We start from the raw sequence: 26,862 nt of genomic DNA, 5'->3' as shown, positions 1-26,862 counted from the left end.
CGGGAGGTCTTCCCAAGGTGCTCGTTGGAATCAAAGAGATGAGTGATGACGGAAAGTTTATACACACGTCGTGTTTAATAAGCACATCTCCAGCGCTGCCTTCACCGTGCTGTTACGAAGACAAATGGCGTCTCCTCAAGCGCAGAGATAAACGTCACAGGGAAGATGAAGGCACCTCATCACACATGTTGGTTTCAGATTTACTGCCAACTGAAATCTTCCTGAATGCTTACTCATTTTTAGTAAGGCAAGTTTATTTATAGAGCACTTTTCAACACAAGGCAATTCAAAGTGCTTGTAAGTAGTAGCTATAGTAAGTCTACCTATAAAGTGTTTCATCCATGGTACACCAAGTTAATACTGAACATCAGGGCAATTCCCAAACTAAAGGCAGAAAGGTACTTGGATGAAAGCAGACTTAGGAGAGGAGAGACGGAAGAGAGGCTCGCTGCAGCGTTGAGACTTTCAAAGCGTCTTAGCAGAAGAAAAGACAAGCAGCTCGTGTATTAAGTCCATATCAGAATCAAGTGTGTTTCTCAGCTGCTTTACCACAAAAAGATATAGATACAAATATAGCCTTAAGAGTTGACGTTAAAATGAAACGAATGCTTGCTTTTATCCAAAACGATCAAAGGAAAGTCAGCGTTGCGCTTACAGAAGGGTGATGGAGGGATGGTTAAAGAGAACATGAGTAATAGTTTGAAATATCTTCAGAACAACCACTTTGTTTAACAAATGACAGCAGGCACATAGATGTACAATACAAATATAATTAACAACCATGGACTATGTAAGATAAGCAGGAATACATATCTGTAGAGAAATATTAAATGTATCCATCAAATCCTCAGCAATACGACGTAGAAACTGCTCTAATCTTAGCAAAGGCTGAGCAGAGGGCCTGGGACTGATCAGAGTAAAGCAATACATCAATACAGAAGGTTACACAGTGGGTATATTTAGAGCTTAGCGTGTCATTCTGGGTCCTAAGTTGAAAGCCTTTTAAATCTTTGTTATATATCGTCACATGATGCAACTGCCCATTAGAAAGCTGATAGTTTGACCTTTCACTTGTTCATGGAGTTACCTCATGCTGCACAGTAATAGGAGATAACTTATTTCCTAGATTCACGCTGTCAACTATATCCTAACATCAAAGGGCTTAGGTTGGTTTGGGAAGGCACACGCAGGTGTTTAGCTGTGTCAAATGTAGCTTTACTTTATGGTTATAATAGCAAACAATACTTGAGCCACATGTGATATGACGTATAACCTGAGACCCACTCAATGTCCAACTCACTCTTTTTGAGGTGATATTTGCTGGGGAAGCAGAGGTGTGTGTGTGGGTTACACACATCTGTTTTCCCAGAGCAGCCCTCTGCTTTTTGCTGCAGTGTGTTTGTGTCAACACAGCAGGGTGAGTGCAGAAACCTGAAACAATGCACACATATCATCTCTACCCTCTGGCAGGAAACAACACTGCATCTTAGACTCGGGGCAAATCCCGTTGTATTGGGATCTGTGTGGCGCTGTCTGCCAACACATGAGAGCGGTGCAGCTTGGGGAGTCTCTTACACACCAGCGTTATTCAAAGCTGGTGTGTTTGTTGTTGCCAAGACCTTCTTATAAAGAAAAAACAAAGTTCAGTGCAATATGAGGAGCTGCTGGATCTCATGTGAACATTATCCCCCAGATAATGGATGTAGCCGTGTTGTGTCCCGAATCTGCTAGTAGCTGTTATCCAAGCTTTCTGGGATTACGTAGGTTAGCAGAGAATTCACTCGTCACCATAACAGGCATGCATTTAATCACAAAACAGTCGGGTCACTTTCATTTGTTTTGGTCATTTTAAGTTCAAATCATTTTTCTGGAGGTTCCAAACACTAAGGTTATTATGTGTGACTTTGCAATCCTGCAGTGGTACTCTCTAAAAAATGCTGCATGGACAACAATGCTCGCCTTTTAGTTATCGCCTCGTCTGAGAATCCTTTCTTCAAATTCACAATTTTTCCTCTTTAAACATTTATTTCCACGCCTTTGTAATCCTAAGGTTGTTCATCAGTGAGGATGCCTGCTAAGAAGCTCAGTGACGGAAAGGCCTGCTGTGCCATTTGATCTTCCTCTCTTTACACTTGTCAACTTCCTGACATGCGTCTCTTTTGTGTAGATAAAATGGTACAACCTGTGTGTGTGTGTTTCCACTTGAAAGGTTGTCGGTCAACTGAAGGTCATCAAACGTGCGCACGTGTTGCATGGGCCCGTGTGTTTTTAAGTGGCGGTGTTAAGTTCCAGTCATAGCTACACTTGTGTACGTGCAGTTCAAGCCTGAGACTATTGCTGTTACATCACTGTCCTGTTTGACCAGCTGTTGCACATGACTTGGCTTCTGGGAATGGAATCTAAAGTGTGTGTGTGTGTGTGTGTGTGTTGCCAACGTCTCCTGGTAGTTTCTGTGTTAAGGACTCGTACTGCGGTTGTGTTTCCGTCAGTGTCAAGTTAGGAAGTGAATTTCAAAATAAAGAAAAGATACAAGCAGGACATCAGTTCCTCATTGACTCGGTTACAATGGTTGCATTCACACAGCTGACCGTCTGTGTTTTGGCTACACAGGTTCACTTTGTGGCTGTTGGGAAGAATCGTTATCTTAAGTCTCCACTTTTTGAAAATTAAATGACGACATGCACAAACTATTTTGTAAATGTTCTTTCATGGAAAATGTTGAACGCAGCTCTCTCGATAATAAACATTTACTAATATCACTTTTCTCCAAACCTGTAACAGAAATGTCCTGCTGTTAAAACCTTTAAAACCGTTTTGGACACGAACCAGCAGTATGTCAATTCTACCTATCAAAAAGAAATAAGCGTATCAACAGTGTTACCATCTTGCATCACATTGGCATTGCATATTTCCTTATGGTGCCCAAATATGTGATGTCGAAGTGGTTGAGCACTTTCAAAATGCATCACTTCACAAACAGTAGAGTAGTTGCAGTACACGGTTTGGATACAGGCTACGTCTGATCCACAGTAAGCATCGTATACAGTCATAAACTGACTTGAGAGTACACAGCACACACGGAGTATCAACACGACTACATCCTAGTCGTCAATAATTCACTGCAGCCTTTCAATCCGCCGAGCAGCTCTTATCGCAGCGCTGCTTGTTATCTCCCTCCACAGTGATGAAGAGATCGCAGGGATAAGAGGCACAACGTCTTGAAGCTGCATTTGTATGGACACCATCACTTTGGGATGAATATGTATGCTGGGATAAAAAGTGGTTCCTAGTGATGCAGGACGATCTAGAGTTTAACCTCCAGATGACATGAAAGTGCTCACCTTATCTGGATGTGTTTTTCAGAACGGAAAAGAAACGATCTAAAATGATAGGCCAGATTCAAATCTTAAAAAAGAATATGCAGGAGAAAGTGTTTACCATGTACTTAAGAGTAATGACATTACTGTCTAAATAGAGTTGTTTAGACCTCAGCTTTGTTTTCACCTCACGTCTCATATTGTCTTTGACGGGTAACTCGACTTCATTATCTCCTTGTTCTGTCCTTTTGCTGTCATGGGGGAAACACTCAAAAGGGCAACAAGTAGAGCCACCGCAGCTGTGGGACTTTGACTCCCATATGATTTACAACTGCAGAAGTGTCACTCATTCTATCCCTTTGTATATATATTATTAAAAAGTGAACGGGACATCTCTGATGCAGCTGCAGGCAGTTCACTTGGTCTAGGTTACAATCCGTTAGTTAGAATTTAGTTACAAATAAAATAATGAAGTTGGTACTTTAAAATTGGCTTATAAAGTGGCTTCCTAGCAGCATTCTGACATCCTACACTAAACAATGTGGATGTGACCTTGCTGCTTCTAAAGCAGGTGTTTATTGGAGATAAAAAATCATGCCATACAATGTTGACGTTGTGTTTCTCTCCCTTGCAGACATGCGGACGTGTCGTGTGAACGAGTTCAGCTGCGGAGCGGGCTCCACTCAGTGTATCCCCACCTTCTGGAAATGTGACGGAGAGAAGGACTGCGACAATGGAGAGGACGAAGTCGACTGTGGTGAGTGGACGTGCATCCTCATATGGGAGGGATATTTGACTAAATGTCTACAAGTTGTCGTTCTAAAGGTGACGGTGCACGTCAAGGTAGAACACTTCTAAATACCTGTAAGTTGAGATCTGAGAAATGACAAACATGTGTGTCTGTAGATCAGGAAGTGAGTAGTAAATATGAAATATCTTTTTAGCTGTAAGGAGATCTGAACCGGTTTTTCCTGTCGACGTGTTGGATGCACAGCCAATATTCTGTAGACGCTAGACTCTTAACATCTTCTCAAAATGGTCCAACCTCATAATGATGAGCATTACATGCCCATTTAGGTAAACACAGCGGCAAAGCTAATGACAAACGTTTAAGAGTCATGTCGCCTACAGTCTCCCACCTACAGTCTATATCCATCTGTTATGCCCTGTGATTCAAGCGGTGGAGCTCTGGCTCACATAACATCCTGCTGTGACTTGTTTATTCCTCCATGTCCTGCTTTTTGTTTGAATGGATGAGCCCTTTTGGATCAAATACTTATTGTGACCTACAATGTGGTCAAAGGCTTGTTTCTGACCTCGAGTTAGCAGTAATTGCCTGAAGCTTCTTTTAAACAATTGACTTGCCTGTTATGGGATACAGGGAGTCGCAATACTGCTGCCCTCTAATTTATTTGTTCCTAGAAAGAGGATTTGATGTTGCCTCTCATTTCAAATGTAGAAACAGAATTGTTGCAGTGAGCGTAATTCCCTGTAGCACCTGATAAACTGAAAGTTCAATCACATCATTGAGGACTCTTAAACTCCTATTATGGAGTTGTGGTGCCGGCCGTCTGCCTCATTGAATACTGCAGACTCCTAAAACCTGGAAATGAGTTGGAATGTCACCGCTTCAGGTTCTCCTAAATGTATGGGGTTTTCTTTTATCCCTTTTTCAATAGATGCCCGAAATAAGAGTCACGTTTTGGTCCATGACTTTTTGCAATGCTCACTTCTGCGTCAGTCTACAAGTATACATCATCACCGCACTACTCTATTGACAGACAACTTTATGCACAAACACAGAAGCCTGTTGAGGAGTGTAATGTTTCACAACTACTAGTGTAACAGCTTGGTCTGTACTAGCACATGTGTATGAATTACTCCTCATCCTCCAGCTGTTTGTCCTAAACGCTGCATCACAAACACAGCACCAGCCTTTCACGCAGAATGTCGCTCTGCCTGGACAAACTATAAACTAAAATAATTGGATCTGACAGAAAACAGAAGCAGCCTGTAGCATGTTAGTCAATTGTATCCATCCATTTATTTCCTGCCGCTTATCTGAGGCTCTAGCAGCAGCTCAGCAGCGAAATCTACTTCAAAATAAAGTGACGAATAATCACTAATGATGATGAGCATTGGGTTTCCACTGCTGACGATGCAAGATGTTAATCACTACAAATATGACGCATCCTCAGTCTATACCAGGCATGCCAATTCTGAGTGAGTACAAGGAGCGGTATGAGGACTGATGCCAGCGCTGGGCTAAGAATGTGTGCATCTAGTGTGTAGGGCTGCCAGCGATTATTCGTTAGTCTCCATAATCTAAATTATTTTAAAATTCGATTTATATATTTTTTTATTATTTATGTTTGTTTTTTTCTGGCTTAGTTTCAACCAAAATATAGACTAATGCTAATAATACTAATAGTATTAATAATTGTAAATGGCCATTGGTCACACCACCAGTTTGTTTTACTGTAAACTTGGAGGAAGCCAGCAGCGCAGAGGGGGGGTCGAATAATCGATTATTATTCACCAGGGCTTTCCGATTTTCGATTTTGATCATGGTCAGTTTCTGGCATCCCTACTAGTGTGCACCGTCCCCTCTGGCTGAAGATGCTAATCACTGAAAGCTGCTTAGAAGGAGGAGACGTGTGTTAATTGTCTTCACGTTAAATCTCTCTAGCGGATGTTTTGTGTAGTGGGATGCAAGGTTTCAGTGACTTTAACCTCACATGCTTCCTTAAGCTGCCACACATTGCATCCTTCTGCCATGTTCTACTCCTAATGTTAGGAGGAGGAGGTTTTATTAGGGAACGCAGTGCAAACATGCTAGTTTGAATATGTCTGGTATGACAACAAGATTAAAGATGTTATTTACCTGAAGTGTGCTTTCAGTGTGAAGTCTCCTCACTGTGAAGGTCTTTACTGCGTTTGCTGTCGTGCTCCTGTTCCTCCTCTCCTTCTGATCAGTGGGCGGTGATTGTGTGGAGAGCGAGAGATGGCATTGAAACACTCTGCGCTCTGCTAACGTGTTGCATTTGCTACTACTTGAAAATACTGACATTCAAACGTTGGGTTAGGAAAAGACTGATTACTGCTATGCTGATTGATGCTGTATAAAATGACTTCTTGAGCTTGTAGTAAATAAATGTATTTTCTTTTGAGCGACTGAGCTGTTAAGCCTCACACATTCATTCCTTCTGTCCTCCAGGTAACATCACCTGCGCTCCAAACGAGTTCACGTGCTCCAGCAGTCGCTGCATCTCCCGTAACTTTGTGTGCAACGGCGAGGACGACTGTGGCGACGGCTCGGACGAGGTGGAGTGCGCGCCGTCCTCCTGCGGCCCCAGCGAGTTCCAGTGTGGAAACTCCTCGTGCATCCCGGCCAGCTGGGTGTGTGACGACGACGTGGACTGCCAGGTCAGAGGAACAAAATAAAATGCCACACATTTAAGAAAGTTTAGAGGGAAAAGACACAAGTTGTGGACAAGGTGCATGGATAGAGGAAAGCAGTTTGAGTCTCTTGTGTCCTCAGTTTACCAGTTTACCATTGCCGCTGTATTTGTATGTGCATTTGGTAAAGCCTCTTGACTACTGTCCTCCCCTCCGAAAACCACTTAATGTGATCAATGATTCTATGTTCTGCATCTTTTTATAGCTGGGATTTTTCTGATGCCTTTTTTTTTATCACAAAATACTTAATGCTGTCACACACACAAACACTTCCTCTTATTTTCTCTGCAGATGTTGCCTCACTATAATGAACTGTCCGTTGTGAGATCCCTGGGGACACGTTACACACATACACACCGGTTCTACAAGTTTAACACACACGGTGACTTTGACACTCCCAACACAGCAGAGCCAGTTTTACCGAGTCTGCAGTTTGCCCATTTGCTGCTAATCGGCTGTGTGGTTATCGCCGTGGCAGCCGGAGCAGGAGAATGGAAACGGTGTTGCATATACTCACACCCACAAATATTTAAAATACTTTCTTCAAATAGAAGGTCATTGTTATTCACTCTGCTGCTCTCTCTCACCCAGCCCTTCCTGTGTCACAGTTAATAGTAAGAGTGCCAGACACACAAAAGCACACAATCTGGGTCTCGCACTCCGTTCATCTGCTCCCACGGGACTCAGTGACTTTCTGAGCTGATGTAAGTGAGAGAAATCCTGTCTGATTGCCCGGGTTTGATTCCTATTGGTGCTAATCGTCTGTGAGATCAGCGTCCTTAAAGCTCCATCACTGCGGCCCTGCTCATCAGATCATCTGTCAATCAATGTTTCACACAATTGTCAACTAGTCAGCACTTAATTGTCGTAGGTTAATTGTTTGTCTGGAGAATGAAAGACTCGTCTCATCCCTGCAAGGAAGCAGTCGTGTTGTTACTGCAGTCTCAATGAATCCTGCTGGTTTGAGCCAATCAGATCAAGGCTCATTTCTTAACAGCCTCTCAAAGACTCTGCTATTAAGTTGATCATTGGAGTTAGGTGAAGAAAAAATACAAGATGTGTCTTCTGCAATTAATTTCCTCGATTACTTTCTGGGCAATATTGATGAAAATGCATCTGTGGTGAATTCCCTAGTGGACTATTGTGTCTTTGCTTCGATTGCCTGATAATGAAGTTGGTCTTTACTTGGTGGCTGATATCTGCAAACAACTAAGTCAGGAGAGCCAGCCTGCTACATTTAAACAAAAAGGGAAATGTGTGTTAAAAAGCTGTAGAAGGAATGCTCTCCTTATTCTTACTGGAGTCTATTTTCCCCAGATAACATAAGAGGAAAGCTGAGTTAAATATATCTTAGTCATAACATTCAAGATGATGTAAATCTTCAGGTTGACAGATTCATGAATGGTTGTTTTTTAAAATATGATTATTTCCCTTTACCAAGGCTCAGTGCAGTGACTCCAAAAGCTGTCTGGCAAAGTAGAACATCAGCATTCAGATTGTTTTGGATAATCAAAGTAAACGCATACACAAATATATAAGTGAAATGAATTCAGCCTTGATTTCGACCTGTGTGTTTGTATTCTGTCCCAACATGTCTGTTCAGTCAGAGGGCCTTACCACATTAAAACGTCACATGCTACAAAATTGCTCTTAGTTTTTCCAAATGCTTTTAAAAATTGATAAGTGAAATGGCAGGCTCCCTGCTGGGAAACTGCCAGCTAGCAAGTGTTGATGACAGCGAGTGAAAAGCAAGTTGAACACTTTTACAAAATGAATGTGGGCTAAAACACGGGCCAAAAGCTGTAAACTCAAACCAAGAAAATGTCTGTCCTTTGCAGGATCAATCCGATGAGTCTCCCTCTCGCTGCGGCCGTCACCCGACGCCGCCCGCCAAGTGTTCGACCAGCGAGATGCAGTGCCGCTCAGGGGAGTGCATCCACAAGAAGTGGAGGTGTGATGGAGACCCCGACTGCAAAGACGGCAGCGACGAAGCCAACTGTCGTATGTACACACCAGCTGGCAACACATAAATAAACAAGTTAACATCATAAAACATTTGTTACCACAGCACGTGGGTAAGACTTCTTAAACTGTCAGTTTGTATCCGTCAGATTTAGTTACTGACCTGCTTTTTCCAGCCTAGCTTTAAGATTACCAAGGCAAATAAAAGAGTTTGGGATGTGTCACTGAAATCAAAGATATGCATCTTTATCAATTACTAGGAAGTTGATCCTATTGTATAATGTATTGTGAACCTGATGAAACATCTGTTTTTGAGATGGACTTGAGGGTATAAGTTGTAAAACCTAGTACCCTGTGTGTTTTATCTCTGTCTCAAAGTCAAAAACCCATAAGAATTCTATTTAAAATGACTGAAGAAAAGCACAAATCCTCCCACTTTAGAAGCTGGAGCCAGGGAATGGTGCCTTCTTTAAATCATATTTATCTTAAATTGCTATACCAGTATTAAAAATGATAGTTTAGAATCAGAATACCTTTGAGAGGGGAAATGTACGTTGTTACAGCAGAAAAAGAGCCAAAGACGGCTTAATGTTACGTAGAAGCATGCATAAAAAAGTATTAAAGTTATAATAAAAACATACACATCCTGTAACAACATTGATTTTATTGCTTGAGTTTATCTCAATCAACACATAGAGGAATGTTTCAGCACTACTTTCATGCATAACTCAAGTGTGTGTGTGTACGTGTGTGTCCTTGGCAGCTGTACGGACGTGTGGATCGGATCAGTTCAAATGTGACGATGGAAAGTGTGTCCTGGGCAGCAGGCAGTGCAACGGCCTCCGAGACTGCGCTGACGGTTCAGACGAGGTCAACTGCAAAAACAGTAAGTGCTCTGTGTGTGCAGCTTTACAAATAAACGTTATAAATGTCAGGGGAAGAAGAACTGTGCTTTCGGGTCAAGTCATGTTGGGAGAGAGCGTCTGAGGAAAGGGTCGGTTTACCTTCACAATGTCCTTTTTCTTCCATCTAGACCTTTTTGATTTTTCAAAATTCCTCCTTTGACTTTCATGTGGGTCAGAAGAAGAGAGTGGGTACTGGTGTAGCTGCATGTATTTTCCAAGTGGTTTTCATCCACTTCATGTTGTGCTCAGCGTGTGTGTTCACTGTGTGATGTGTTTTGAAAGCTTTTTTACGAACAATGCTGTGTTGTGTTTGTTGATGGAGAAGAGAAATGAATCCTTCTGGTTATCAAGTTTACATGAGTTTTTGTTCTGTCTCCAGTAGCATACACCTTGGCCTTGTAAACACATTAGTTATGGAAGATTGTCACTAGATGCTGAAGGTGGTTGTCACCTTTTGAAAATGCAGCTATTTGAGGTTCCTATAGCTGTGGGGAGAAAAGGGCTTTAGGGGTTTAAAACCTTTTCAAACCTATTGAGGTTATACTTTGTTACAGAATCCTGTTTTCCCACGCATTCGACCCGGTCTATTGTCTGCAGTCTGGCTTTCTCAAGTTCAAATGGAGTTTAAAAGCTTGTGGAGCGTTAAGGAGAATGTAAACGCTTAAAGAACTGTTGGACATTTTGGGAAATGTGGCTATTTGCAAGAAAGGAAATTGTGTTGCGTATAGAAAGAAAGTTGATGCCACTCATCTTGGTATCAAGTACTTCGATTGATCCACTGGGTGCTTAGCTTAGCTTAGCATACAGACTTGATGCAGGGTGAAACTGCTAGCCTTGATCTGTTTAAAACCAAAAAGTAGAGTCCTGATATGAAATGATGCATTTGCAGCTTTCTGGGTAATTGGAAGTTTGTGTAAGTATTAAAGTACGCTTGTAAAGTTCTTCGTATCCCTCCACAGTGACTCAGTGTAACGGACCAGAGAAGTTCAAGTGTCGCAGCGGGGACTGTATCGAGATGAGCAAAGTGTGCAACAAAGCCCGAGACTGTCCCGACTGGAGCGACGAACCCATCAAAGAATGCAGTGAGTAAAAAAATACTTGTATTGCACTGGAGTCTGTTAATATGAAAGATCTTTTAGGCTGAGCTGTGACCAACCCACAGTGTGTCTGTCTAGCGGAATCTGCAAATGTCCCTTGTTAAAAAGTCTCTGCGTGCTTCCCCTCCTGGCAGCTCTTAATGTCAGCAACGTGTTACTGAACTACAAATACTCAAGTTTGGTTTCCCAGAATAAAAACAAACCAAAGCGCAGAAAGAAGATTTAACATTTAGATTTGTCTCGACAGGCCACTCAGTCACTGTTTACAAGACAAATTGCTTTTCAGGGAGTACATCTGATGACTTCCCCTCTGGGCAGGGAAGTGTCCGTACTTTGAAAGATGCGAGTTGAATTTGGGCGAAAAGGCTAAAACTAGAGGACATTTCTCACTGTCCAAATGGATTTATCTGATGTGTGTTTTCTGCCTTTAATGTGTCCTGCACTTCAGCGCGAGAGAACGAAAAGTGCTTTCAAATAATGCTCTTTCATGGATCAAACAACTCGGCCGATCGGAATTCTAAACGTCTGTTTTACCACAGCTCAGGAAAAAAAGATTGTCATATCGTGTAAATGATAAATTGAATGAAACCAAATAAAAGCTCCCTCTCTTGCTTCCAGTCTAAACTCTGAAGACCTTAAAAGAAGAATCTTGATGTAACATCAACTGTTAACTATTTAGCTACAGTTTGTGTCTTACTTCCATGATAACTGTCCCTGTTTAGTTACAAAGCCCGTTTCCTTCATGTGCTTCAGACCTCAACGAGTGTCTCCTGAACAACGGCGGCTGCTCTCACATCTGCAAAGACATGGTGATCGGCTTCGAGTGCGACTGCACGCCTGGACTTCAGCTCATCGACCACAAGACCTGCGGAGGTAGGTCACCTGAACACTGGAGCTTTTTGACGAAATATTTTCACTGTCAAACCAAATATATTTTGTACTAGGGATCTCAACGATTAACTGGTTGCGACAGAGAATATCTTTTAGCAGTTAACATGTCTTTTCCAAAAGAAAAGTTATTTTAATTTTGCAAAATAAGGATAATGCTTATATGTAATCGATAGTCTGCAACACTTGAGTTGTGAGGAAGCATACTGTCGGATGCATATGGAATGACTTTGAGTTGGATAGTGTGAGAAGATTGAATGGTTGCTTTATTGAGGCGCGTTTACTTTCTTTAATTACGCTCTGTATTTGGCAGCCTTTATTTTTTGTTTCCCACAGGTTATTAATTTACTTCATGTGAAGTGTAGGCTACCGTAGCAACAGATTCAACAGCCTTAACCTCAGATATAAAATAAATCCCAAATGACAAAGATCTTGGCAGGTTAATGTCCTGGATGGTTTGTTTAGACTGAGGTGTGTTGCTATGTTTGTCCTTCTTAGAAACTACAAATCCAACAGGCTTGGTCACACATACTTAGGGCTGCAGGTATTTCACTTAACTGTGGTACATGTTCATACTTTGCCCTTCTGTCCTTCAAAGGCTTTAGTGTGCACTGTGATTGGCTGTTGTAGCTTAGTATTAAATCTCTAAATCCTCTTGATTATATTCAGGAGTCTCTGTTCCAACACTTGTGTTATTGAGCCAGACTTGGCACGAGCACTCCTCTGGATATTGGGAGGTGTTTAATCCCTTCTGGAGTGAAAACACTGGTTGCATAGTTCTCTTAATTGACTCCCAGGTACAAGATAACTACTCAATCATCTGCCTATTAACATTTCATTCTGACGAGGGCAGTTGCTAAAACATCCATAGTGATTATATTCTGTATATCCCAAGCTCACATTAGTTTCCAATCTCATGCAATAGATATCATGGGACTGTTTCAGAAGGTAATTGTTTTCAGAGCTGTGTGCAAACGACTGATTATCCAAATGAAATCATTCAGCAGACGTGATTCAACAACTAGTTTCTTCCTCACCCCTCTTCTCTTCATCCCTCTCTCCATGCAGACATCAACGAGTGTATGAACCCCGGCATCTGCAGTCAGATCTGCATCAACCTGAAGGGCGGCTACAAGTGTGAGTGCCACAACAGCTACCAGATGGATCCTACTACCGGAGTCTGCAAGGCTGTTGGTGAGTGAAAAGAAAACTAGGGAAGTGGATTACAAATATGTACAAAGATATAGTTTGTGAGCTGTTTTTTATTCATTCAGAAGCAATGATGTGAGAAATGTTTGGTCCGTTAATTGATTAACATAGACAACATCTATAATGGGTTCCTACAAAAACAATTATGAGATGGGCTGTTGTGTTTGACTGCTTTAGTTTGAAATAAAATGCACTCAATCGAGCGCAGCTTTCCTATCATGCACAAGGTGTGGGAAATGTACCCATGATGTCCTGTAAAAATGCTGGGTTATAATATAACGGGTAATTTATGGCGATGGCCTGTCACTGCACTGTCATAGAGATCAGAAGCTCCCGAAGTCTATTTCAGTCTGCAAGGTTAAGCTGGGTCAGAGTACAAGTTTAAATTATGTCGGGGGAATCTTCCCGCTTTAGAAACGGACTCTTCTTGAAATAAACATTGTGAATTTACGAGGCTGGTCAAATTCATATTTGAATGGAGGGGCCACTTCTCTTGGTTACCCCACTCTATTCACTTTGAGCATCGACTGTCCTTATTCACAACTCTTTAATCACATATCAACAAATAGTTTCTAGCTTTTAAAGAATGTATGATAAGTATTTCTTGAAGGAGACCTGCAAGTCGTGGTTTTATTTTACTTACATTTTGAGTTATGGTGGAAAATGTAACCATACATTGATGTGGTAGAAATATAATAAAAAATAAGCTGTTAAATATCATGAGGCTGTAGAGTTGTCCTGCTGCTGGATACAGAGTCATCTCTAGTGTGATCACATGCTGCTGTAGAGTTGTCCTGCTGCTGGATACAGTCATCTCTAGTGTGATCACATGCTGCTGTAGAGTTGTCCTGCTGCTGGATACAGTCATCTCTAGTGTGATCACATGCTGCTGTAGAGTTGTCCTGCTGCTGGATACAGTCATCTCTAGTGTGATCACATGCTGCTGTAGAGTTGTCCTGCTGCTGGATACAGAGTCATCTCTAGTGTGATCACATGCTGCTGTAGAGTTGTCCTGCTGCTGGATACAGTCATCTCTAGTGTGATCACATGCTGCTGTATTGTTGATTGTGTCGCTCTTCGACAAAGACCATCACTGTTTGTTTCCGCATGATGTTTTGTTTTCCAAGTAAATTGCATAACGTTTCTATGAGCCGTTATTCATAATACGATTCCTCTTCTATCACACATAATTATCTCTTCAAAAATGATACCTAGTTGGACGTTTAACTGAGAAATGGTAGTTTCTGTTCAGGCTCATCGTTTGTGACATAGAAGCCCTCACACCTTAATAACATACTTTAAACATTTGAGAGATTCATTCATTATGTCATGTGATGATCTCCAACATCAGCAAGTATAACGGAGCAACCAGATGTCCATTTTGAAGACCTAAATTGTCAGATTGAGCTTCTCCTCCCTGTCCTCAGGTAAGGAGCCCTGCCTGATCTTCACTAACCGCAGAGACATCCGCCGCCTCGGCCTGGAGAGGAAAGAGTACACTCAGATCGTGGAGCAGCAGAGGAACACCGTGGCTCTGGATGCTGACTTTGGCCAGCAGCTGATCTTCTGGGCTGACTTAGGCCACAGGGCCATTTATAGGTAGATTTTACACACACACACACACACACACACACACACACACCAGACAGCCGCACAACACCATGTGAAGAAAAACAACAATGCACAATAATCTATTTGTAATTATTTCCAGAAGATCTGATTTCAAGTCATCATTAAAAACTCACCTGTTCATCATGGCCTTTGACCCCTAACCCATCGCAGTCCCCCTGCTTCCACTCCTACTGCTATTTATTAAATGTTTTACTTTATTTGCCTGCCCCGTTTGTTTGTTTGTAAAGCGGCCTTGGGTCTTCATCTATTATTATTTCAACAGATTAATTTCAAAGTACATTTAAACTTAACACTTATTTTCTTTTTCAAATCAACATGTTTAGGTATGTTAGCAGCCTGGTTTTAGGGTTTTGCCATGAAAAGTGGAACAGATATTCATGGTGTCCAGGGGATGAACCCTCTTAGGTGATCACAGTCTGTTTCTGTCCAGAAAATCAAAGTGGTCACTAATCCTGTGAAATATCTAAACATCTGTTCGATGGCTAGCCATGAAATGCAGAGCACTCATACATGGCCCCCTCAGGATGAATAGTAATCAATTTGATGATTTTCAAACTTTTCATCCTGGCCCTTCAAAGCTAATGACATTCAGTCACAGCTGGACTGTCAAGTGCTAATTAGCAAATGTTGCTAATATGCTAAATTAAGACATGTTGGCATTTAGCTCAAGTTTAGCTTTAATTGCCACCAAATGGTGCTAAAGGCATTTGCCTGATGGTTCATGGGTTTTTCTGTTATATGGCCAACTTGGATGTAGAGACTTGATTGAAGAGTTTTACCTTCATAACATTCATCTGCTACTTTGTAATTATGTATCTAATATATTATTCCAATAACTTGTATATAGACTCGTATTGCACTATTCCACTTTTTATTTTCCTCTTTTAAAACGATTTTTCTTTTTTGTATTTTAATATAATATACTTTAATATTGTTTTAATATTGTCTGCGTATCTGTATTATTGTGTTGCATTGTTAGAGAATCCTGTGACCTAAGATTTTCAACGACATAATTACTCTGTAGCTATGTTAGTTTGACAATAAAGAACCTTGAACATATTGTGGCCATGTGACTATTATTAACCCCAAACCTTTTGTTCCTCGCAGCACTGTGCTGGACAAACGGGGCGACGTCGGCACTCACAACAAAGTGATCGACAGCGTCCAGACTCCTGTGGGCATCGCTGTGGACTGGATCTATAAGAACTTGTACTGGACTGATCTCGCCACCAAAACCATTTCTGTTTCCAACTTCAACGGAACCAAGCAGAAGGTTCTGTTCAGCAGAGGCCTCAAAGAACCAGCATCCATCGCCGTGGATCCACTGTCCGGGTGGGTGGGAAGTCTTTATGTCACGTCAAAGATATTTTAATCTTCAAATGATAATGTGCATTTACTTTTGTATTCATGTCTTGGTCCTGTAGGTTTCTGTACTGGTCTGACTGGGGCGAGCCGGCCAAGATTGAGAAGTCTGGGATGAACGGAGCTGATAGGCAGGTTCTGGTGGGGACGGACATCCAGTGGCCGAATGGAATCACTCTGGGTAGGCACACACACACACACACACACACACACAGACACAGACACACACATACACATACAGACACACACAAAATTCAAATGTGCTTAAACACATTGAGTAGAGTGCAGTGGAGTAGAAACCCCTATATTGGAAATACTCAGATACTATCCATAGTACAAGTACCTCGAAATAGTACTGAGTAAATGTACTTCACCACTGCACACACACCCATGAATGTGTGTCTACATCATCCCTGCATATTTTCCTTCACTGTTTTGCATCAAAAGAAAATGAAAATCCACTGTTAGAAAGCTGCTCTGAAGCTTTAACACACTCTTGTGCCGCAGCACGACTGCAACTGAAATGCCTTTGTGTTTTATCTAACACTCGGAGTAATTGCAGTGTGAATATTTGCAGTGATTACAATTCCACTGAACACTTTCTTGTCCCCTTATCTGACACTTCACAAGCAATGTTAAAATGTCCTCATTATGATCAGTTCTTCCTGTCTTCGACTGCCATGTATTATTCCTGTTTTTAAAACCTTACGAATGACTTTTCCTTTGAAGATGAAGCCTTTTCTAGTTTGAATTTGCATGCTAAGGTAGCACTTCCCTCCCATCCTGAGATAAAAGTACTTATAAAAGGAATAAACAATACGGCCTTGTCAGGTAATCCAATTCCCTCCTCGTTGATTTGATCATTATATTATCTAATAACACCTGAGCAGATCGTTTAATCACAGGCTCTCCTTTTGTTCCTGTCTCTTCCTGTACTTCCATCTTTTACACTGTGGAACAAAGCTATTGATTTGTCCCTGTTAATGAAATGTATTGATTTAGATTTCTCGCCTGATCTTCTTTCCCCTTATCTGACCAACTTGCCTCGTCTTCTTTCTCTACTCGTCCTTCTCCTTGTTCTTTCATCCCTCTTTTCTTCAACTGCTTGATTTCATTTCCACTCATCACGCTTTTATTCCATGCTCATCTCTCCCTTTTATCACTCCTTTCTTTCCTTGTCATTATTCAATCCCTTCTTTCTTGCTCTGCCGTCAATATACTCCCATTTATCATCCGTTGTTATTTCTCCCTCTACTATTTCTCTCCTCTCCCCCCCCCCCCCCCCCCCCCCTTCCTGTTTGTTCTTGCTCTTCCTCTCAGATCTGATCAAAGGCAGGCTGTACTGGGTCGACTCGAAGCTGCACATGCTCTGTAGCGTGGATCTGAACGGAGACAACAGGAAGAAAGTGCTCCAGTCTTCAGAGTACCTGGCTCATCCCTTTGCGCTCACTGTTTTTGAGGTACTGCGGCTGTTCTAATTTGTCTGCAACACTCTTTATCCGCTCTGACAATAGCAGGGACACACTAAGCTGAATATATTACTGATTGGAACAAGTTGGACGGCATCTCTTTCAGACTCGGTCAGTTTGGGTTGACAGTCTGGAAATGATCCACCTGTGGTGTCTATCATTTACAATTATATTCAATGTGTCCTTTTAACGACTCAAATCAGCAAAGTCATTTTAGAAATGACATCAAATTGGAGTTACAGGGTCCCACGATTGAATAAAGTTAGACTGAAGCACTCTTTGGTGCACCGGCCAATCCTTAAATTCAATGCAGAGCTAAATCCCAGGTCAAATGTACGCTAGAGGGTCTTGAACGTCCTGTCTTCAGTGATTGTAAAGTGATGTTAAATGCCTGTATTGTGTCTTTAATGTGTCCTCGTGTGTGCCAATGGAGCTGCTGTGACTCAAACAATTCAGACTTGATATGAAGATAAAGTCGTTTTGTAAATAAAGTTGTGACCGATCAAGAGAAGATGTCCGTGTAGTAAAAGTGTACGATGTTTAATGAAGATAAAACAAACCATAACTAAAGCAGGACTGTACGATCCATTAAATACCATTCAACCACAACCAGGTGACAATTACCGTTAACTACAAATGTTTAGTGAAAATGAATGATAATGATTCACTCGGACTAAAGAAGCATTTTGGCTCCTACGATGTATTTTAAACGGTAGCCCTGATCAGGCACATCGTATTACGTGTAGGACGAGCTTTTTCTGCAGATTTACAGCTCACTTAAACTTCACATCACCCAAGCTGACAATTCTTCTCCCTCTCTCATCCAAATAGATTTGTATCCCCACTTTCCTGCAAAGATTTCAGTATAATTAAGAAAGCAAAGCTATTTTGATAAATCTTCTTTTCTGTGAGAGTTCAGTTATACGTAAGCGCTCTTGGTAGTTTCCTAGCAAAGACTCACGTAATTAGTCTTGATGTCGTTCATTGTTTGTCATTGTCCAATATGTGCCCCTTTTGTGCCGGTCAAGACTAACCGTGCATGTGTATGGAAAAAAGTGTGTAGTGCATTTCAATGATCTTAATGTGAACACAAGTTATTCTTCGCATCCTTTCACCCTTTGATTATAGCGTTAAGGAAGCTGTGATTCAGAGTAAAGGCTCAAATTCCGAATAGCTTTGACTTTGCCTTTTTTTTAGTGAGCACAAATAAAGCATGTTCATCTGAAATCAGCACTGAGGGACTGTGACAAGCAGCTCATGTTTTCTATCTGAAACTAAAGTGTCCTAATGGTAGATACAATGATATTTGCATCAGGACTACCTTCCCTATGTAACCTTCGTGAATCATGGACATGTGGCGCTCCGTCTGTCTCTCACCTACACCCACTCGTACACTGCTAACTCGCTTCACACACATTTACATTTATTCACATGCAGGCACATTTGCTCATCTCTGAACGCTCTGTCGTTCACCATTTGTACTGAACCATACACTAACACCATAGCTACATTACTGTGTAAACAAAACCACATTAGCTTTGTCCTTTTACAGCTAAATAAATGTGATCCAACTTATAATCAGTCCATGAAGGGCTTTATATTCAGTGCGCATCACATCCTCTATTGGGAAATGTGTTCTGCTGCACAGGAAGTTCTGTTTTGTGTGTAACATGTGAAGAACAGGATTAACATATCACCTTGAGCAGCGAAATCCTTCAAGGCGGACGAGACCAGAGTGCAGTGCATCTAAATCAGCAGAACGTCAAATTGATTGACGGGTGGTTCTTGTGTGAACGCCACACAGATGGCATTAGGACACAGATGGTTGAATATGTAATGACAAATCCCTCCTTCCCCATTTTGCGCAGTATTTAAGCTCAAACTCCAACACTCGGAATCATCTAGTGCAATGTTTACCAGAACATCAAATATCACATATACACGTTTTCTGTCTCTGTAAAGAATGAATTATTTGTATTGTATCTAAATAATATAGATATTAATACTATAGTTTACTAAAAATGTTGTCCCGTTTCTGATTAGCTGGCAGTCGTCTTTGAAAACGTTGTAGGTTTTAGCTATGAATATGAAAATAAGCTGTTTCCTGTCCTCTCTGCAGGATCGAGTGTTCTGGACGGACGGTGAGAATGAAGCCATCTACTGCGCAAACAAGTTCACTGGCGCTGACGTGGTGACGCTCGCCAGCAACCTGAACGACCCGCAGGACATCATCGTGTACCACGAGCTGATCCAGCTGTCGGGTAAGAAGCTGCTGAGAGCGAAAAGAGAGCTGCAGGGATGACTCTTTAAACCTCAGCACACTTCTGGAAGTCAATGGGTTTTTTGGATAGAAGCCTGAAATAAGATCTATGGTTTTCACAGTTCGTGCTATGAAAGGAAAAAACAGTAACCTTAACTTGGGAATGCCTAAAGCTTCTATGTAGTTGTGAACAAATATATTTGACAAACGTGGCTGAAAAGGTTGCTAAAGACGTTCTCATGTGGCGTGATGACTGGGGTTTATTCTCCTAATTGGACTCTAACTGTAACTGAGACACTGTACACAAAGTACTGGAACATCGCCCTGTGGCTTGTGCTTAATGACTGCAGTCTTATTTGCAGATCTTGTTTCTCCATGGTAACAAGTGTTGCCTTTTACTTCAGGTACTAACTGGTGTGTGGAGAAAGGTGAGAACGGGGGCTGCAGCTACATGTGTCTTCCCGCACCGCAGATCAACAAACACTCTGCCAAATACACGTGTGTGTGCCCCGACGGACAGGAGCTGGCCGCCGACGGGCTACGCTGCAGGCCCGGTGAGTCGCGGTGCTAACACTCCCTTTACTTATTCATGCATGTCATGTTTACGCCCAAACACAAGCACAGATTTGAATCACGCAAGCTGCAATTTCAATAACTGTATTCTCATTATTTTTAATATATTCAAAAATATGCTTTTTCAATAAATCAGTAATTGTTACAAAGGAGGGACTTCTGCATGAGGCCACGCAGGACTCCCAAATGTATCTGCAATTTGCGAGCAACAATTATTTTGAAACTGTATAATGACGTTGACCTTGCAAATTGCCTTTGTGGAATAGACCCCAGGGCTTTTAAAGACAAAACGATTTCTGTTCTAACATCCATGGAAACTGTGCAATATTGAAATATGTAATTGTTATATTGATTCAATTTGTACACACTCTCAATCAGTATGAAGATCTCATCCATGAAACCAAACACTTTTAACTGAAAGTTGCATCGCCGAATGACAAGACTGAATACCAGTGATTCAATAAAGGGGGCAGAAACTAAATTATTCAAAATCATGAAACCCTGCAAGTGTCTACGAGAGAGGGAATACATTTATCAAATCTACATCTGAGATATATTGCGATCACAGAATAGGATACTTTGTGACAATTGTAGTTCTAGTTTAATCCAAACAATCTTGTGCTACTTTAGTTCGATTATGAATAATCCATTGAGAAATAAGATAATATTGACAATATTTCAAGAAAATGAAACATTTCTTGACTTTGAAACGTTAAGAAAGCCTGAGAATGACAGATTTTTAAACTGCCTTAAAATGCACAGCGGTCGGTGGGGATGACCTCATGGGAAACCGTGGGGGGTGTTGTGTCTTGGGAGAGACAAACTAGGACGGTTTAACATGCCAACAGACTGTAAACCTGAAGCTGATGTGCATTTCAATGACACACAAAGGCCGTCCTCTGTGCTTCACCTCCCTTTGCTTACTCAGAGTAAAGGCTTTCACTACGGTCCCCCAAAACTCAGTTCATTGTAAGAAATGTAATTTATTCTAATTCTTTGGGGTTGGTGCAAAACATAAAGAATCATTCACCCCCTCTCTTTTTCCTCTGCTTCTCCGCTGATGGAGCATGTTCACGGAGTGTCAATGTGTTCCCTGTGAGTCTTCATCTGTATCCATGCCAGCCTCTGGCCCAGCTGTCTGTGTGTTAGTCGTGACAGTTGAACAGTTGCTGAGTCAGTTGCTGTTATCATCCAGTTTTTGGTGTCTCTACGGCGAGCCTTATCACCGTCGCTGTTCATATCTCAGCCTTGTCGCCTCCCTCTTCTGTTGAAAGTGTGTGTGGTCTCAGTCTGACAGATAAAGTGTGTGGGTTCTGCTCTGGCACTGAACCAAGCAGCAGAAATGAACAGTGTGAGCTGCCTTCAATTCTGTGGACTCATGAGGTGGAAATGGCTATTGGAATTGAAGATAAGAAGTACTTACTTGATCCCAATTTGGGAAATGTTTGCGTTGCAGCGGCATAAAGGCATTAGAGGAATTAAAAGACTAGACATAAACAATCCAAAATGTAAACATCTCAAATAGAAATAAAACGGCATTAAAACACGTTGAAAATATACATGTTGAAATAGGGCTGCTCGATTATGGCAAAAATCATAATCTCGATTATTTGGGTCAATAATTGAGATCACGATTATTAAAAACGGTTTTCCATTTACTTTGAAAACATCATTTATTGAAAAAAAATGAACAGTATGTTTTTAATAGTTGATTACCCTGAACTGTTAGTATAGTTCAACTGAAAGACCAATAAAATAAATAATTAAAAGAAAAGAAAAAATTATAATGGTTTTATTTCGATTATGTTTTCATAATCGTTGCAAGCCAAAATCGTAATTGCGATTAAAATATGATTAATTGAGCAGCCCTGTTGAAATACAAATGAATCTGCTGACATGCCGAGTTCACTTTTATGTGATGGCTCTCCGCAGTGATTCGCTTTCTGTAGCTAGTCTGGCGCCAAGTTAATAAATGCTGTTCATCCCAAAAATTAGGGCTTTAACCATTTATTTTAAACCCTTAGTTTAAACATTTTCAATTTGTGTGGTCATGTCATTGCAGGAATTCATGGCTTTTAAGAGCAAATGAATGAGCACCTAATACTAAACTTGCTTTCTGTATATAATTAAAAACAAGGGAACAATTGGACGGACACTACTTGTTAAATAATATTACTTCCCATTTGAGATTAAGTGTCATCATGTTCATCAGTCTCTTATTCTTTGCAGTGGAAAAGGTTGCTGGGAAACTCTTAGCCCTCTCTCCGATCTACTCTGCTCCAGTTGTTTTTGTCCTCACCGCCCAGCTCCTTGCTGCGCTGCCACAGATTAGCCTTTTCAAACGTATAGGAACCTGCGGCTGAATTCAGCGCACATACTCTCCTAATTGGACTCAAACTGTAGACATTGTACACAAAGTACTGGAACATCTCCCTGGTAACTCTCCGCACCAGCGTCCTCCTGAATGAAAGTCTGCCTAGTTGGCCTGTTCTCTTCTCTTCTGTACTCTCCCAGTCTCAGTGAGAACCGAGTCCGTTCCCAGAGTTTCTTGACAGTTTGTGCAGGCGGTCCTTCTTTCTATATGGCCCATTTTCATATCTACTTCAACATGGAACAGGCAATTATATTTGAACATTAGTGAAAAGTGTCCCTCAATTCCCCCTTATCTTCGTAAGGCTGCTGCAGTAGCCAATATTCTACCGGAGAAAATGAAACGCACCTTGTTTTAATGTGAATGTTAAGTAGAGCTGAAGAGTTAACCGATGATAGTTTGACCTGAAATAAAGTGTATATAATTATATTCTCTTATGAAGAGGCCCTCTTATGCTTTTGGGGTTTTCATAAACATCCTCCATTTGTATAGTTTGTTATTATGTGAAGCTTCAGGAGGGCTTTGACTTGTGCTGTTTGCACCGTGTTGTCAAACGTTTTATATCTCTACATTATCAAACGTACTTCTTGAAATCATTAGAAGACTCCCCGTGCCGGTCTACTGTAGGTGACTGAGGTTAAGAAATGGAGCCATAATGTTGCTCCACAGAAACGTTACGGCCTCATGGTGAGCGTCCCTGCAGCCTCACTCCTCAGGCTGTGGAGGAGCTGCCTCCAGACGCTTTACAGCCACTGTGAGGACGGACTGTGCTTCTTCCTCTCTGCATCATTGCATGCAATTATGGGTGTTTTTGTTTCTGCAGTGTGTCTGCAAGTGCATGCATGCAGTTCCAGGGAGAGTTTCTGAGCCTGTATATCCATGCAAACTTGTTTCTTGAATCTTTATAAGTGTGTGTGCTTGGGTTGTCTGAGTGTCTTTTTGTGAGTGTTTCAACAACTGTTTACTCCCCTGTCTGTCACTGGTGCCGTTTCAAAGTGAGAATAGTGTGGGAGGGGTTACTGTCACACTGACTGCTCCTCCACCTTCCTCCTAGTTGGGCTGCAGCCAGACCTCCAGCTAACATATTTATCCCATTTTACAGCTGAAACAAACGGGACTGTAGAGCATTGTGCAGTTGCAGCTTTGACCGGCTCTAATCTTGTTAGTGAAAGAAAGTAGTAAGCGATGCTCTTCACTGTAGGTCGAACCCGAAACTACCACAGAGAGATTTATAACCGGCTTTAGATGCAACTGGGGAGTGTTTCTCTTCAGGCTGAAGATGTTGTTGTGGCTCTAGGACTTCACTTGGTTCCACAGTTGGTTTCTTTAAACAAACATAGAGATAAATCATAAACACTTGGTTTTAGAAGGTTTTACAGTTGAAGGTGATCAAGCTCAAGTCTGAATCAGACATGCCAATCACGATCAAAGCCTTTCTTATCCCTTCTATTTAGTACCCTTAGAGTGATACTGGTAATAATAGAGTTCTTCGTTGGATCGTTTTGTACCTTATTCCTTTCCCCGCAGTAGAAGCATCAGGTTGCATTCAGCCGCATTAACCTTATCAGAAGCCACAGGGTACAAAGCTGTATTTTCAAGAATGTTGGCGGCATCAACTCGCTGACCTGCCAACTCCTAAAATACATCACCCACAACTTCAGCCCATCACAGACTGTTAGGCTTGAAGCTGATGCAGTTAGTGGACCATCACAGGTCGCCATAAATCTGTTGCCCTGATTGGATGCTAGCTAAACATACACATTTTCTAGATGTAGCTACATCAATGGCCTTAAGTATTGATACTGAACTGTCTGGTTATGTTATGGTTATGTTGCCTTGTTGGTAATGTAGGTATATATAATGTAGGTATATATAATGTAGGTATATATAATGTAGGTATATATAATGTAGGTATATTAACTGTAGGTATATTTAATGTAGGTATATATATAATGTTAGGTATAGTATAATGTAGGTATATATAATGTAGGTAATATTAATGTAGGTATATATAATGTAGGTCATATATAATGTAGGTATGTATAATGTAGGTATGTATAAGTAGGTATGTATATGTAGGTTATTTAATGTAGGTTATATATATAATGTAGAGGTATAATATTAATGTCAGGTATGTATAAGTGTAGGTATATATAATGTAGTTATATATAATGTAGGTATATATAATTGTAGGTATGTATAATGTAGGTATGTATTAATTGTAGGTATTCTTTAATGTAGGTTATATATATAATGTACGGTACTATTATATAATGTAGGTTATATAGATAATGTAGGTAATATAATGTAGGTTATGTATATAGTAGGTATGTAGAATGTAGGTATGTATAATTTTGTACGGTATATATAATGTAGGTATGTATAATGTAGGTATGTATAATGTAGGTATATTTAATGTAGGTATATATATAATGTAGGTATATATATAATGTAGGTATATATAATGTAGGTATGTATAATGTAGGTATATATAATGTAGGTATGTATAATGTAGGTATGTATAATGTAGGTATGTATAATGTAGGTATGTATAATGTAGGTATGTATAATGTAGGTATGTATAATGTAGGTATGTATAATGTAGGTATATATAATGTAGGTATATATAATGTAGGTATGTATAATGTAGGTATGTATAATGTAGGTATGTATAATGTAGGTATGTATAATGTAGGTATGTATAATGTAGGTATGTATAATGTAGGTATGTATAATGTAGGTATGTATAATGTAGGTATGTATAATGTAGGTATATTTAATGTAGGTATATATAATGTAGGTATATTTAATGTAGGTATATATAATGTAGGTATATATAATGTAGGTATGTATAATGTAGGTGTGTATAATGTAGGTATATATAATGTAGGTGTATATAATGTAGGTGTATATAATGTAGGTGTGTATAATGTAGGTGTGTATAATGTAGGTATGTATAATGTAGGTATGTATAATGTAGGTATGTATAATGTAGGTATGTATAATGTAGGTATATATAATGTAGGTATATATAATGTAGGTATATATAATGTAGGTATATATAATGTAGGTATATATAATGTAGGTATATATAATGTAGGTATATATAATGTAGGTATATATAATGTAGGTGTATATAATGTAGGTATATATAATGTAGGTATATATAATGTAGGTATATATAATGTAGGTATATATAATGTAGGTGTATATAATGTAGGTATATTGGTTCTGCTGAATCGATTTTAATGCTTTTGTCTTTTAAACTGCAATGCTTACTTTGCGGAAACTAAATAATTGCTAATCTTGTGTGATAACTAACTAATTGAATGACTGAAATGATTTACACAGTACTGTTCTAATGATCATCTTTCTGATCACTTGTCTCAGCACTAGTATAATGTCCTGTAGATAACGGCTTCTACTTTGAGTTAGACTGCACCTACCATTATATTGTTTGGCAGTGAGTATGATATGCATTCATTTGCGACTCCCACACAGCAGACCCCAGAGGCCTGTGGTTTCACAGTAGACAAAGCACCACTCCGCTGCCTCTGCATCCATCGACCTGTACATGTTTTATTGCTGCAGCAGCCGTCTGTTCCTGCTGTACAGAAGCTGATGGAGACATTGTGATCGATAGTTAACGGTGGTTTTAGACCTCTGTCTTCTGAATGTCGCCCTCTCACTCTTTCAGCCTTTGTGTGTGTCTGGCTTTAACTGTTGTATCAAACCAGAAAACCACATGCATTGTCCATGTAAATATGCTGCTGTTTGTGTATAATGTCGACAGTGTTATGGAAGTTTGTCTCGTCTCTTTGCTCAGCGTCTGCGGCTTTCTCAGTGAACAAGAAACGGATCCCGCTTTCATCTGTCGAGCATTTATTTACTAGTTTAGTCCCCTGAGATCTGGTCTATTTTCAAAGAAGCCTACTGTGAGTGTGTGCAGTTTAAAACTAGGACAATTTCTGCAGCCTGATCTGTTTTCATGTCGTAAGAATGACTCTTGGCTTTCTGTGACAGACCATTCTGCCAAAGGTCACTCAAAGGATGACGGGGAAGCTCTGATACAACCACCCTCAGGTAAAACCATGCGCTGTTGCCTGCTCTGCTGACTCTCTTTAAAGCATGTTGGGCTTTTTACTAAGCGAATGAACAGGTTTTCTCCTTCCTAACTGTGGATTCTCCACCTTAATTAATCTGTACATCTGTCTTTATGTGTCTGCAGCTTTATGTAGTTTATTTGGCTTTTCTTCTTCCAACATTTACCCTCCAATCAGGCTTTCTGTAACAAAATGAAATGGTAAAATCTCTTCTGTCCACGTTGCCTTACGTTTTTTTTTTAGTTGTTTGTCCTT

General features: G+C 40.6%; 1 protein-coding gene across 4 annotated transcripts in view; it reads left to right on the top strand.

The window, feature by feature from the left end:
* Positions 1-26,862, top strand: part of vldlr (very low density lipoprotein receptor) — a 42,599-nt gene that overhangs the window by 10,989 nt on the left and 4,748 nt on the right. For 2 of the 4 annotated variants that reach the window (XM_034210802.1, XM_034210801.1), the window contains exons 4-17: positions 3,952-4,074; positions 6,535-6,743; positions 8,615-8,777; positions 9,502-9,624; positions 10,603-10,725; positions 11,494-11,613; positions 12,697-12,822; positions 14,265-14,436; positions 15,577-15,801; positions 15,894-16,012; positions 17,152-17,291; positions 19,420-19,561; positions 19,965-20,114; positions 26,528-26,587. In XM_034210802.1, coding sequence (XP_034066693.1) covers positions 3,952-4,074; positions 6,535-6,743; positions 8,615-8,777; positions 9,502-9,624; positions 10,603-10,725; positions 11,494-11,613; positions 12,697-12,822; positions 14,265-14,436; positions 15,577-15,801; positions 15,894-16,012; positions 17,152-17,291; positions 19,420-19,561; positions 19,965-20,114; positions 26,528-26,587 — 1,995 coding nt within the window. The remainder of the gene's footprint in view (positions 1-3,951; positions 4,075-6,534; positions 6,744-8,614; positions 8,778-9,501; positions 9,625-10,602; positions 10,726-11,493; positions 11,614-12,696; positions 12,823-14,264; positions 14,437-15,576; positions 15,802-15,893; positions 16,013-17,151; positions 17,292-19,419; positions 19,562-19,964; positions 20,115-26,527; positions 26,588-26,862) is intronic. The other 2 variants (XM_034210805.1, XM_034210803.1) reach the window with 1 other exon arrangement.

This window comes from Gymnodraco acuticeps, unplaced genomic scaffold (genome assembly GCF_902827175.1).
Source record: "Gymnodraco acuticeps unplaced genomic scaffold, fGymAcu1.1, whole genome shotgun sequence".
In the NCBI taxonomy this organism is placed as follows: domain Eukaryota; kingdom Metazoa; phylum Chordata; class Actinopteri; order Perciformes; family Bathydraconidae; genus Gymnodraco; species Gymnodraco acuticeps.
Note: the sequence above shows the minus strand (reverse complement) of the source record. Positions and strands in the feature narration are given on the sequence as shown.